At 43.7% G+C, this 13976-nt stretch overlaps 1 protein-coding gene across 5 annotated transcripts in view; it reads left to right on the forward strand.

The window, feature by feature from the left end:
• The window catches only part of TRIM2 (tripartite motif containing 2), a gene marked incomplete at both ends in the record, with an annotated part of 123359 nt that overhangs the window by 62563 nt on the left and 46820 nt on the right, over positions 1–13976 (forward strand). For 3 of the 5 annotated variants that reach the window (XM_080696981.1, XM_080696982.1, XM_080696983.1), the window contains one exon: positions 8423–8607. In XM_080696981.1, coding sequence (XP_080553107.1) covers positions 8423–8607 — 185 coding nt within the window. Of the gene's footprint in view, positions 1–8422; positions 8608–13976 lie in introns of those variants that run through there. The other 2 variants (XM_080696984.1, XM_080696985.1) reach the window with 1 other exon arrangement.

Consider the following 13976-nt stretch of genomic DNA (forward strand, 5'->3'; position numbering starts at 1 on the left):
AATCTTGGCCTCTGTTTCCCACCCATGGTCCCTAGATCAGCCAAACAAGTTTTGGTCAAACACCACCACCACCACCATCACCACCACCACCACCACCAGCACCATCACCACCACCATCACCACCATCACCACCATCACCACCACCACCACCACCACCACCACCATCACCACCACCACCACCATCACCACCACCATCACCACCACCACCATCACCACCACCATCACCATCACCACCATCACCACCACCATCACCACCACCACCATCACCACCATCACCACCACCACCACCACCACCACCACCACCATCACCACCACCACCACCACCATCACCACCACCATCACCACCACCATCACCATCACCACCACCACCACCATCACCATCACCACCACCACCATCACCACCACCATCACCACCACCACCACCACCACCACCACCACCACCACCACCATCACCACCATCACCACCACCACCACCACCACCATCACCACCATCACCACCACCCTTATAGCTTTTTCTTCCATCCTTCAAATTCTCCCTCATGCTGGTGTCAGCAACAAAGACTTCGGATACTTTTCTGATCTCAACGGTATAATTTGGGGTGAGAAATACGGTCTCAATCTTAGAATTGAGGACATAGGCATTTTTCTCTGGTTTCATCTCCTCCAATCAAGTTCTTTTCCATTTGGTGGTAATTTCCACAACTTGAGAAAGTGAGCCAGGAAAAACATCAGAGATGATTTGAGGAGAGAACTGCTGGGGCAGGATTTTTCTGTGCAAAGATTTAGTTATGGGATTGCTGCGTTGCCTTTTCCCACAGTGTGCTGTGTTTAGTTAGCAAAGCCCCTGCCATCCACAAGCTACGTGCCATCTTGGGCCTTTATTGCCATACATAGGTATGCACAGTAGTTCTCTATTTCTTCTTCCGCATGGGTGATCATGTTAAAACGTATTACTAGTATTTATCCTCTGGATGATGGTTTATGTTGCTAAGCATCAGATTGTCACTCAGGAAAGAGGTAAAGTCTGATGAAATAACATTCACAACCATGCTCTTTGTCACAGAATTTCACAAATGCTGCTCTTTTCTGCTACTGTGCTTAAGTATATTTCTATGTTCTACTTTACTAGGCTGATTCCTTCAACAAATAATAAGAGACTTCTAAGTACTGGGCACACACAGTTCTACGTGTTGGGCCTCCTCCAGTGAGCAATCAGACAAGTCTCTGTCATCCTGAACCTCACACTGAGAGGCTTGGACGGCAGGGAGGGGATGAGGAGACGAAGTACAAAATAAACAGACCGCACACTGTAGTAGAAGGTGCCTTTTTTTTTTTTTTTCGGTACTGGGGATGGTACCCAGAGGCATTCTACCTCTAAGCTATACCCCCAGCCCTATTTTTTTATTCTGTATTTTAAAACCGGGTCTCATAGCTGAGGCTGTCCTTGAACCACGATCCTTAGGTCTCAGTCTCCCAAATGCTGGGATTACAAGCGTGCACCACCACACCCGGCAGAAGGTGCCTTTTTTAAAATGTGTGCTGCGCTGGGGATCACACTCAGGGCCTCGTGCATGCCGGGCAAGTGTTCTACCACTGAGCCACATGCAATCCCAGCCCAGTCTCTTGATCAGTTCTTTTGCTATAATAAAAATAGCATAGACCAAGTTCCTTAAAGAACAAAATTTTATGCCTTAGAGTTCTGGAGGCTGGTAAGACCGAGGTCAGGGTGCCGCCATGGGGGAGCAGTGAGGGCTGTCTTATCATCACTTGAAAAAGAGAAAAAGAGAAGGAGAGAGAGAGACAGAGAGCGAGGGAGAGAAAGAGCTTTTGTCTATTCTTATAAGACACTACCCCATCACGAGGCTCCATCCTCGTGACCTCATTACCTCTCAAAGTTTCCATCTTCAAATACTATCACATGAGGGGTTAGAGCCTTGATGTGATTTTGGGAAGTGGGGGACACAAACATGGAATCCATAACCAAGTGCAAGGGACCTGGGGATGAGAGGCTGGTTATTTTTGTTATTGGTTTTTTTTTTTGGGGGGGGGTACTGAGTTGGAACCCAGGGCATTCTACCCCCAAGCTACACTCCCAGCCCTGTTTTTTATTCTCTATTTTGAAACATGGTCTCACTGAGTTCCAAAGGGCCTCACTGAGTAGTAGCGGGGATTACAGGCATGTGCCAGCACCCCCACCCTGGTAAGAGCCCGTTTTAACCAGATGGTCAGATGAAGCAGGCGGCCCTCACTCAGTGCAGGGCTAGAGGACAGCAGTGTGGCTGCGGTTCCTGCCTCTCAGCTGGTCTCCAAATACGAGCTCTTTATCTGGTTAGTGTGGACATCAACCTCATGTTGAATGTGCTGTGTATAAATGGCTCCTTTGCTTTCAGTCCTCAATTACGTCCTTTCGTGAGTGTGTGTGCATGTGTGTGTGTTACTGGGGAATGAACCCAGGTGGATTCTACCTCTAAACTACGTCCCCAGCCCTATTATATTTATTTGGGTGTGTAGGGGTGGGGGGTCTGGGAATTTAGCCCAGAGGCATTCTACCTTCAAGCTACATCCCTAGACCAATTTTATTTCTTATTTGGAAACAGGGTCTCACTAGACTGCTGAGAGCCTCACTAAACTGCTGAGGCTATCCTCAAACTTACAAGCATGCCCCATCACTCCTGGCTTTTATTTTTTTACTTTGAAACAGAATGATCCTCCTGTCTCAGCCCCCCAGGTACTGGGATTATAGGTGTGCACCACTGTACCCGGCTGTATCACCTGCTTTTGTTAGTTCCCACATCTACAAGTATTGCCAGGTCCTAGGCATGCTTCTCGGACAGCCGTCCCAAAATTAGTTTTGTTGATCTCCAGCAGAACAGGTTAATAGTCTGAACGTCTATAGGACCCTGCACTGATTTCTGCTGCTTGTGCAGGTAGAAAGGGTCTCTGACTCCTTCCCCATATGGGGGAGAGGACAGTGGAGAATCCAGATGAACCTGCATTGCTTTCCCAATCAAGGAAAAAATAGTTGCGCTCAGACTCATGGATGAAAGGCCGTTCTGTACCCTGGGCATATCCCGCAGGCCTCACCACAGGCTTCCCCGCAGGCTTCCCCGCGGTGCTCAATGGTGTATTTTGTCCCTCAGTTCTTCTGAGCACGTTGCCCCATTAGGAGCAGTCAAATGTGCTCCGATTGTGGGGATCCAGGTTTAGGCAGGGAAGGAGTGTGTGCTGGCAATGTCAGGGGGCCTTTCAGGAGTGTTGATTCTGGGACTTCTAAAAATACAGATGTCTTCAACAGGTCACTTGTGACAGATATGTGATATTGTCATGATTTTAAATTAGTGTTAATGAAGCCGGGCGTGGTGGTGCACGCGTGTAATCCCAACAGTTGGGAGGCTGAGACAGGAAGATCGCTGTTCTCAAACAGCCTCAGCTATTTAGTGAGGCCCTCTGCAACTTAGTGAGACCCTGTTTCAAAATAAAGAATAAAAAAAATAGGGCTGGTGGTGTAGCTCGGAGGTCGAATGTTCATGGGTTCCATCCCCAGACCCACAAAATAAATAAAAAATAGGGCTAGGAGTGTAGCACAGTGGTAGAATGCCCCTGGGTTCCATCCCCAGTACTGCAAAAACAAACAAATAAATAAATAAGTAAATGTTAATAAGTAAACGTAATTAATTTGCCATGTAAATGAACAATACTTAAAAAGGATTGCTCCTGCCCACTATAATTATCATAAAACTAGAATGGAATGGGTTTTTCAGCTTTAAGGCATACAAATGTTGGTTTAAAATTTTCATTTACTCAACATATATCATTAAACTAAAATAAATGTTTTTTTCTTGCCCCAAATTCAAAATCTAAAGTAAAAAAAAAAAAAAAAAGAAAAAGAAAAGGAGCGAGACAGATACAATAGCACACACTTGTAATTCCAGTACTTGGGAGGCTGCGACAGGAGGATCACAGGTTTGAGATCAGCACAGAGACCCTGTTTCAAAATGCAAAAAAAAAAAAAAAAAAAAAAAAGAGGATGAGGGTGTAGCAGCCCCTAGATAGAACACCCCTGGTTTCAATTCTGAGTCTATTAAAAAAAAAAGTCAAATATAATATGACGGATTTATTTTTTTCAATACTTCACGTGGATGGGTATTAAAGGGTAAGATGAGTCGGGCGTGGTGGCGCACGCTTGTCATCCCAGCATTCAGGAGGCTGAGACCGGAGGATTGCTGTTCACTGATAGCCTCAGCTACTTAGTGAGACCCTCTGCAACTTAGTGAGATCCCGTTTCAAAAATAAAGAACAAAAAATAGGGCTGGGAGTGTAGCTTGGAGGTAGAATGACCCTGGGTTCCATCCCCAGTACTGCAAAAAAAAAAAAAAAAAAAAAAAAAAAATATATATATATATATATATATATATATATATGAAAACTTTCAAAAGCTATTTTAAAAAACATTATTTTTATTATCTGGTTTTAATTGGTAACTTTAATTTTTGTCCCTCCTTCTTTCTTTCTCTTCTTGTGATGCCAGAAATGAACCAGGTACTGGGGATGGAACCCAGGGGCATTCTATCTCCGAGCTACACCCCCAGCCCTATTTCTTTTTTTATTCTTTACTTTGAAACAGGGTCTCACTGAATTGCAGAGGGCCTCACTAAGTAGCTGAGGCTGTCCTCAAACCGCGATCCTCTGGTCTCAGCCTCCCAAGTGCTGGGATTACAAGCGTGCACCACCACGCCCGGCCTCAATATCTTTTGTTGCTGCTACTGCTGTTGTTGTTGTTGTTGTTGTTGTTGTTGTTGTTGTTTCCATACTAGGGCTATGCAAAACTCTGCATTGACCCAGGGGTACTCTGCCATGGACCCGCATCCCCAGACCTTATTTTTAGAAAGGGTCTTGCTAAGTTGCAGAGGCTGGCCTGGCATTTACAATTCTCTTGCATCAGCCTCCTGAGTAGCTGGAATTACAGGCGTGGACCACCATGCCCCGTCTTCCAAGTATCAATTAAAAAAAAAAGAAAGAAAGATGTCACAAAAGTTTTGCCATCCTTGTGTCATTCACATTTTAGCACTGCTGAAGTGAGTACCCTTTAAAGCTGCACCCACATATACGCACGCATGTGAAAAGTGAAGCTTGTTTAAGATTAGATTTCAACAACTTATCAGATAAGATGGAAAACTTGGAACCTGAGCTCTCAGATCACTGATTTTACTGGATGACCTTGGGCAAGTCATTGAAACCCTCAGGTTTGGTTTCCTTATCTTTAAGCCAGACAAATCCATTCCTTCCCTCTTCTGAATTCAAAGACAAGTGGTTAAAAAAGTAGACAGTGTGCCCACACTTTGACCTCCGGGAAGATGAGCTACACTGCATTCAGTCAGTGAGTATCTTTCGTACCCTTGTTCTTTAGGAAGAAACTATGGACAGTTTAGCTGATAAGGCTGGCTAGCTAGTCAAACCTTCACTGCTTACCCCTGCAGGGAGCCTGTCTGAACCACACACTCTTGGAGAGGTGCTTAGATCGAGGTGATGTTTATTAACCATACCCTTTTTTGGTAGGACAGTTAGTACTGGGGATGGAACCCAGGGGCATTCTACCTCCAAGCTATACCCTCAACCCATTTTATTTATTTGGAAACAGGCTTTCACTAAATTGCTGAGGCTGACCTCGAGCCTACAACCCTCCTGTTTCAGCCTCCGAAGTACTGGGATTTTAGGCATGTATCACAACACACAGTTTATTAATCAAACTTTTTTCCAGTATTGAGGGTTGAACCCAGGGGCATTCTTCCTTTCAGCTATATCCCCAGTCCTTTTGTTTTTTATTCTTTATTTTGAAACAAGTTCACACTAAGTTACAGAGGGCCTCACTAAGTACCTGAGGCTGGCCACAAACCTGTGATCCTCCTGTCTCAGCCTCCCAAGTACTGAGATTAAAGTACTGGGATTACAAGTGTGGGCTACCACGCCTGGTTTACTCATAATTTTTATCTTTTTTTTTTTTTTGGTGGTACTTCCGGTGGAACCCAAGTATTTTTCTACCTCCGGGCTATACTCCCAGGCCTATTTTTTTATACTTTATTTGGAAACAGGGTCTCACTAAATTGCTGAGATCCTCACTAAGTAGCTGAGGCTGGCTTCAAACCTGTGCGATCCTCCTGTCTCAGCCTCCCAAGTGCTGGGATTACAAACGTGTGCCACCACGCTCAGCTTATTTATATACTTTTTAATGAACCTATCTTGAAAGTATAGAGCTTGAAAATGAGTGTGTTGTGTTATGTAACTATGCTCAACTATGTCTAATTAGTGTTTTCTTAATGGAAGTCAAAATACTTTTTTAAAATGTGGTGATTTGGTGGGGAGTAAAAATTATAATTTACATTTGGAAAAGAGTGTTTCCTTTAGAAAGTGTTAGATTGTTGGTTTTGTAATTATATTTCCCAGCATCAAACAGTTCACATGCAAAGTTAAAATATCCTAAGGAAACCAAGATTCCTTAGGAACAACCTTCATAAAACTCAAAGTCAAGGTCGTAGAGTGAAAAGGACGTGTGTTTTAGAGACATGTGTCCTTGACATTGCTTGTTTACATTCGTGGAAACTTCACTAAGTGTGTGTGTGTGTGTGTGTGTGTGTGTGTGTGTGTGTGTGTGTCCCACTATAGTTATATTGAAGATTAATTATCTTTATTATTTTTTTTGGGGGGGATAAGAGTATTTCCATTGGGAATTGACTAGAGGGCTCTGGACACCTTGCCAAATATTTAGAAACTTGAGAAGTGAATCTTAGTTCATCCTTGATTTACCTTTTTGAGAAAAGAAGCCAGACACTTTATGGTGGTAAATAGGGCGGTGTTCTATGTCCTAACTTTTCTCTCCCTGTGCTTTCATGGGCCCCCCTGCCTTTTTTCTTTGTATCCATCTTCTAATTTCTTCTTTGCTGGCATGATCTCTAATATTTAGAAATATCTTCTGAATTAACTCATTTACATTAAATTACTTCAAACACACACACACACACACACACACACACACGCACTCACACACACATGAATAACCAATGAATGTTTGTTTAAAATGCAGGGGCTATCTCTGGCCATTGTTCCTGCTCAATGACAAATAAATTTTAGCTTTATATCCACAAAAATTTAGTTCTAAAGAAAACACTCTAAACCACATACATATTTTAAATACATATTTCTAATGATCATCCTTCATATTAGTAATATATAGGGGAAGAAAAAAATTCTACTCTTTTCGTTTATGTACCTGGAGCCTGCGAATTAAGCTGATAAAAGATTGAATAGGCATGAAAGGCATACAAATTGTGCCAATGTTAATATTTTTAATTTTGCCTGCACAAAACCTTCATGGAAAAGACATGAAAACATGAAGTGGTGATTGGTCTTGAGAACTTATATATCATTTTAACAAAGAGTAAACTGTGGGAAACCATCTACACAAAGGGAAGGAGGGTTTGGACTGCAAAGGGTAGTAATTGTGGAAAGGTGACTAGGAAACGTATAGAAGTTACATTTTAACTTTTGCAAGACTCATTTCCTTGCAGTTCCCAGTGATTAAGAGCCTTCTCTTCTTCCCGATATGGGGGGGGGGGCACTTTACAAATGGAATTTTTCTCTACACAGGGAATTTGGCAAATGGGGGTTGGGGTGGCAGAGGGCTCATTTTATGTCTCCTGGTTTCAGCAGCCTTTAGTTCAGAACAATTCTTACACCAAAGTAGCACGTTTGAGGTGGCATATTCTGACGCCTTCAAATACAATAGTTGGGAAGACATATTCTGATGCCTTCAAATACAATAGTTGGGAAGACATTTAATTCAGCAAGAATCTAAAAGGAAAATATGCATTCAAATAGAGTCATGGCTGAAGACATGAGCAACCAGGGCTATATAAATATTTATCCTAGCCGGGCGTGGTGGCGCACGCTTGTAATCCCCGTGCTTGGGAGGCGGAGACAGGAGGATCGCACAGGTTCGAAGACAGCCGCGCTGGCTTAAGAGACCCTGTTTCCAAATAAAAAGTATAAAATAGGTCTGGGAGTGTAGCCCAGAGGTAGAAGGGCCTCCAAGAACCCCAGTACCACCAAAAATAAATAAATAAACAAACAAACAAATAAATATTTATCCACTCGGCCGCCACTCAGCCTTGAAACCCAGCAAGCATACCTCCTCCTACAATGTACCCTCTTCTACTTTGTCTTGTTAGTGTGCTGAAGATGTGATTTATTTTATTGGTTTTGAAACAGCAGGCAGCTCATGGTATCCTTCGCTAGTGATGAGGGCTACCGATGGTGCTTTGAGGTCACTGACCAACTTCTTTCTGATTGTAGCTTGATGGAGTGAAAAAGTCAGAAATTGCTTTGCACTTACAAATTGTCATATATTCTTCCATGTTTTGTCCGACAGCAGCAGCGTGCAGGGTCAGAGACGGCCGGCCCTCCATGTCAGTGGTCTAGAATGGCCAGCGAAGGCACCAACATCCCAAGCCCCGTGGTGCGCCAGATTGACAAGCAGTTTCTGATTTGCAGTATATGCCTGGAACGGTACAAGAATCCAAAGGTTCTCCCCTGTCTGCACACCTTCTGCGAGAGGTAAGCCTCTTCTGTGCTCGGAGAAGGGACTTCCACAGCTGACCCTGACACCTGCCATGGGGTTCTCGCCCACAGTTCTGCCGTAACTAAGGGGAGGCAATGAGTCTCTTGTGCTCCTGACAGACATCTAGAAACCCAGTAGGAGTTTAGAAACCCAGTAACTTACTTTATTTCAGACAATCACAAGTGGAAGAAAACAATCCAGTAACTACTGATTTATTTCCAAAGGAGATGGACCATTAAAGAAGTGTTGTGAGATGAAAATTTTCTTTTTAAATTTTTTCATGGTTCTTTGTGAAACAATGTTTGGCAACGGTAGTGCCCTTTTGTGTGGGCCAATTAAAAATCTGTCATTTCCTGCTGGGTGAGGCTACATGCCTGTAATCTCAGTACCTGGGAGGCTGAGACAGGAGGATAACAGGTTCAAGGCCAGTAAATTAGCAAGGCCCCATTTCAAAATTTAAAAATGAAAAAGGGGTGTAGCTCAGAAGTAGGACGCCCCTGGATTCAATCTCTAGTACTACAAGAAAAAATATGTACATAATATATAATTATGTACATAATTATATGTATATAATATATGCCTCCCCTGTGATATCAGATCAGGAAAATTACTGTGTGTATAGGAGGTCAGTTCAGAAAATGATGCCCCTTCCCAGAGGTATTTCAGAAACTGAACATTAATGTCAGTTTACCTGTGGTGTAATTTAAGCATTTCCTCAGTAAGTTTATGTTTTTCTTAAAAACAAATATGGTAATTATTTTATAGAATTTTGTTAGATACATTTTCTATTATTATTTAACATGCATAATTAGCACACTTCTTATGATAGAACAGATAATCAGTACTTCTTTTTTTTTTTTTTTTTTTTTCAGTACTGGGGATGGAACCCAGGGGCATTCAACCTCTGAGCTACACCCCAGCCCTTTTTTTTATTCTTTATTTTGAAACAGGGTCTCACTAAGTTGCAGAGGGCCTCACTAAGTAGCTGAGGCTGTCCACAAACTGTGATCCTCTGGTCTCAGCCTCCCAAATGCTGGGATTACAAGCGTGCACCACCACGCCTGGCTGGGAAGTCCATATTTATAATGGCTTCAAATGTATGTTGATTGCATTTGCCATGTGATTTAATATACATTTGTTACCTGACTGATGATTTTGTTTTCTAGTTGGTTTACTTTGACGGATATTAATTTCAAAAGAATAACCATATCTGTGGTGGTGGTGATTGGTAGAGATGATAGATTATTATTGATAGTTGTGTTTTTGTTTGGAGGTAGGTGTGTGTGTGTGTATGTGTGTAGGAGCCACTTAATCCAACCTCAGATTAATGTGTTCTTAAGCAAGAGACAAGTTGCTACACCGCAGAATTCCACAGGAAGCCATATACGAAGGGCCTCTGCTCTGACGGGGAGGCTCCCTGCAGAATTGCTGAGCAGGCGGCCCCAAGGATGAGGAAACATGGAGCGAGGGGGAGTGAGCAGCAGGGAGGGATTTCAGGTGTGTGCAAAGGTGCTGTTGTGACAGGGACCGAGACACTCCAGGAGAACTTAAGTAAGTCCATGAAGGCAAGGGACAGAAAATATGTAAGCGCCACCTCACAGGGTGTGTGATCCCTGCTTTCTCTTATGGATTCTTACATTCTTTGCAGAGCAGTGGAAGCCATGGGGAGTCTGCCTCTCAGTGGGGGGAGAGAGACATTAAATGTTTACTTTTGAGTTTTGAGGTTGCTCTGATTGCAATGTGGAAAGTGTTAGAGATCACCAGGGGAGATGACCGTAAGCCAGGAATAAGGCTATCGTAGGCCGGGTGTGTTGGTGCACACCTGTAATCCCAGTACTTGGGAAGCTGAGACAGGAGGTTCTCAGGTTCAAGGCCAACCTCAGCAACTTCCTGAAGCCCTCCGCAACTTAGTGAGACCCTATTTCTAAATAAAATAGGGCTGAGGGTGTAGCTCAGAGGTAGAATGCCTCTAGGTTCAATTCTCAGTTACTCCCCCCCCACACACACACTACAATAACAATAGTAATAATAATAACGATAAGGCTATTGCAGAGACAGAAAGAGGGTGATGTGAATGAGATGAAGAGAACTGGGGAGGTTGGGAAGACATTTAGGAATTGTCAGGCCTTGGTGACGGGTTGGATGTGGAACGTGAAGGTCCGCAGGGAATTCCTGTTGGATGAATGACTCCTGGTTCCTGGTTTGCTTCGATGAATGAATGGTGGTTTCATTCATCAAGGTGAGAAGAAGACACAGTTTAGGAGAAGATCATTGGTCTGGTTTTGAACATGTTTTAAAGCCCGGCGTGGTGGCGCACACTTGTAATCCCAGCATTCGAGAGGCTGAGACAGGAGGATGGCAGTTTGCGGACAGCTTCAGCTACTTAGTGAGGCCCTTTGAAACACAATGAGACTCTGTTTCCAAATAAAGAATAAAAAATAGGCCTGGGGGTATCACTCGGAAGTAGAATGCCCCTGGGTTCCATCCCCAGTACCACTAAATAAATAAATAAAAAGTTGAACATGTTTAGTTTTAGGACCTGTGAGATAGCTAAGAGAAGATGCCAGGAAGACAGTTGATAGGAGGAGACATCAGTGGGGAGAAACAGAAACGTGTAAATGTTTTGCTTACAGCCACACACATGGATATGACATCCCAGGGGAGAGGACCTCCTCTGATGGAGCCTCCATTAACTTCAAATTTAACTCAGAAGAGAAAGAAGGCAGAGGAAAGACAGCTGAGTGGGGTGTCCTAGAGATAAGGGGGAGGGGCCAGGCAAGCTGAGGGCTGCTGCAGAGACTTCTTGAGAGATAGGATTGAAAATGTTAGTTGGAGCCAGGCGTGGTGGCGCACGCTTGTAATCCCAGCGCTTGGGAGACTGAGACAGGAGGATGGCACAGGTTCGAAGCCAGCCTCAGCTATTTATTGAGGCTCTCAGCAACTTAGTGAGACCCTGTTTCTAATAAAATATAAAAATAGGTCTGAGAGTATAGCCCAGAGGTAGAAAGCCCCTGGGTTCCATCCCCAGTAACAAGGAAGGAAGGAAGGAAGGAAGGAAGGGGAAAAGAAGAAAAGAAAAGAAGAAAAGAAAAGGAAATGTCTGTTGGAGCCGGGCACAGAGGCGCACTTCTGTAACCCCAGTACTTGGGAGGCTGAGACAGGAGGATCCAGACCAGCTTCAGCAACTTAGCGAAACTCTGTTTCAAAATAAAATATAAAAAGGGTTGGGTGTGCAGCTGGGAAATCAAGTGATCAACAGGGTTCAATCGCCAATGCGCGCACACATGCACACACGCACACATACACGTTAGGTATCACAAGTGACTTTAGCAAAAGCTGTTTCATTTCTAGCATTGATCCAGTGCTAGCTATCTCTGTGATATGGATATCAATTAACCTTCCTTGCAGAATAAGGGGATTGAGGCCAAATCAGTGGTTCTCACATTCTGTTTGGCTAAGGAACTGGAAAACACTGAATAGTCTAGTCTAGTTTTGCAATGCCGAGGATGAAGCCCAGGGCCTCAAGCCCAGGGTAGAGCAAGTGCTCTACCACCGAGCTGCGCCCCCATTCCCAAGTCTAAATATTTTGTTTGTTTGTTTGTTTTGTTTTTGTGGCACTGGGGATTGAACCCAGGAACGTTCTGCCTTCGAGCTACACCTCTAGCCCCGTTTCATTTTTATCTTGAAACAGGATCTTGCTAGGTTGAGGAAGTCTCACTATTTGCTGACGCCGTCCTGGAACCTGCAATCCTCCTTTCTCAGCCTCCCAAGTACTGGGATTACAAGTGTGCACCACCACGCCTGGCTCAAATATAATTATTTAGAGATTTGATTCTGGTGTCAGACTGCCTGGGGTTTTGTTTTGTTTTGTTTTTGTGGTACTGGGGGTGGAACTCAGAGGCTTTCTACCTCCGGGCTATACTCCCAGACTTATTTTTTTTTATATTTTATTTAGAAACAGGGTCTCACTAAGTTGCTGAGAGCCTCACTAAGTAGCTGAGGCTGGCTTTGAACCTGTGCGATCCTCCTGTCTCAGCCTCCCAAGCGCAGGGATTACGAGCGTGCGCCACCACGCTCGCCTGACTGCCTGGGTTTAGAACCCCGCCCTGTTCCTGCTCAGCAGAGCGCCTTGGTGAGTCACTAAACCTCTCCCTACCTGTTATTTCCTATTTTGTCTAACGGTCCATTTAGTACCTCCTTCATAGGCTCTTTGGAAAGTACTTAGAATTTAATGAACAGTAAATATGTGGCTATTATTTGGGGGAGGGTAGTGGTAGTATTAAAGATTGAAGCCAGGGACATTCTACCTCTGAGCTATATACCCTCAACCTCAGTGTTTATTTTTACTTTGAAACAGGGTCTCTCTAGGTTGATGAGAGTCTTACTACTTGCTGAGGCTGCCCTAGAACCTGAAATCTTCCTGTCTCAACCTCCCAAATACAGTGATTATGAGTGTGAGCCACCATACCTGCCTTATTTTTTATTTTAAAATAGGGTCTTGCTAAGTTGCTGAGGTTGGCCTTGAACCTGTGATCCTTCTTTCTTAGCCTCCCAAGTACTGGGATTATAGGCATGTGCCACCATGCCCAGTTTGTGATACATTTCTCTGTGTGTGTGTGTGTGTGTGTGTGTGTGTGTGTGTGTGTGTGTGTGTTACTGGGGATTGAGCCCAGAGAGAGGCTCTCCCTCAAACTAGACCTCAAGCCCAATTTTATTTCTTATTTAGAAACAGGGTCTTCCTAGGTTAATGACAGTCTTAATACATACTGAAGCTGGTCTCAAACCTCCAATCCTTCTGTCTCAGCCTCCCAGGTACTAGGATTACAGGCATGCACCATCATACCTGGCTATTTTTTTTAATTAAATGAATTAAGTTGATATCTACTGAGGCCAGGAAGGGAAGACACAATGTGACTGAATCTGGGTATCCCATCCCTGTTTCGTTCAGACTTTTCCAATCTGATATGTTTGGTTTTTGTTTTGTTTTGTTTTGTTTTGGCACTAGGGATTGAACTCAGGGGCCTTCTACTTCCAAGCTGCACCCCAGCCCTTCATATATATATTTTTTCATATATATTTTCATATTTTTCTTTTTTCTTTTCTTTTTTTTTTTTTTTTTTGCGGGTCTGGGGATGGAACCCAGGGGCATTTGACCTCTGAGCTACATCCCCTGCCCTATTTTTTATTCTTTTATTTTGAAACAGGGTCTCACTGAGTTGCAAAGGGCCTTACTAAGTAGCTGAGGCTGTCCGAGAACCGCAATCCTCCAGTCTCAGCCTCCCGAATGCTGGGATTACAAGCGTGCGCCACCACGCCCGGCTTTCTTTTTTCTTTTTTGAAACAAGATCTTACTAATTTGCTGAGG

Source organism: Muscardinus avellanarius (genome assembly GCF_963383645.1).
Source record: "Muscardinus avellanarius genome assembly, chromosome: 6".
Classification (NCBI taxonomy): Eukaryota; Metazoa; Chordata; class Mammalia; order Rodentia; family Gliridae; genus Muscardinus; species Muscardinus avellanarius.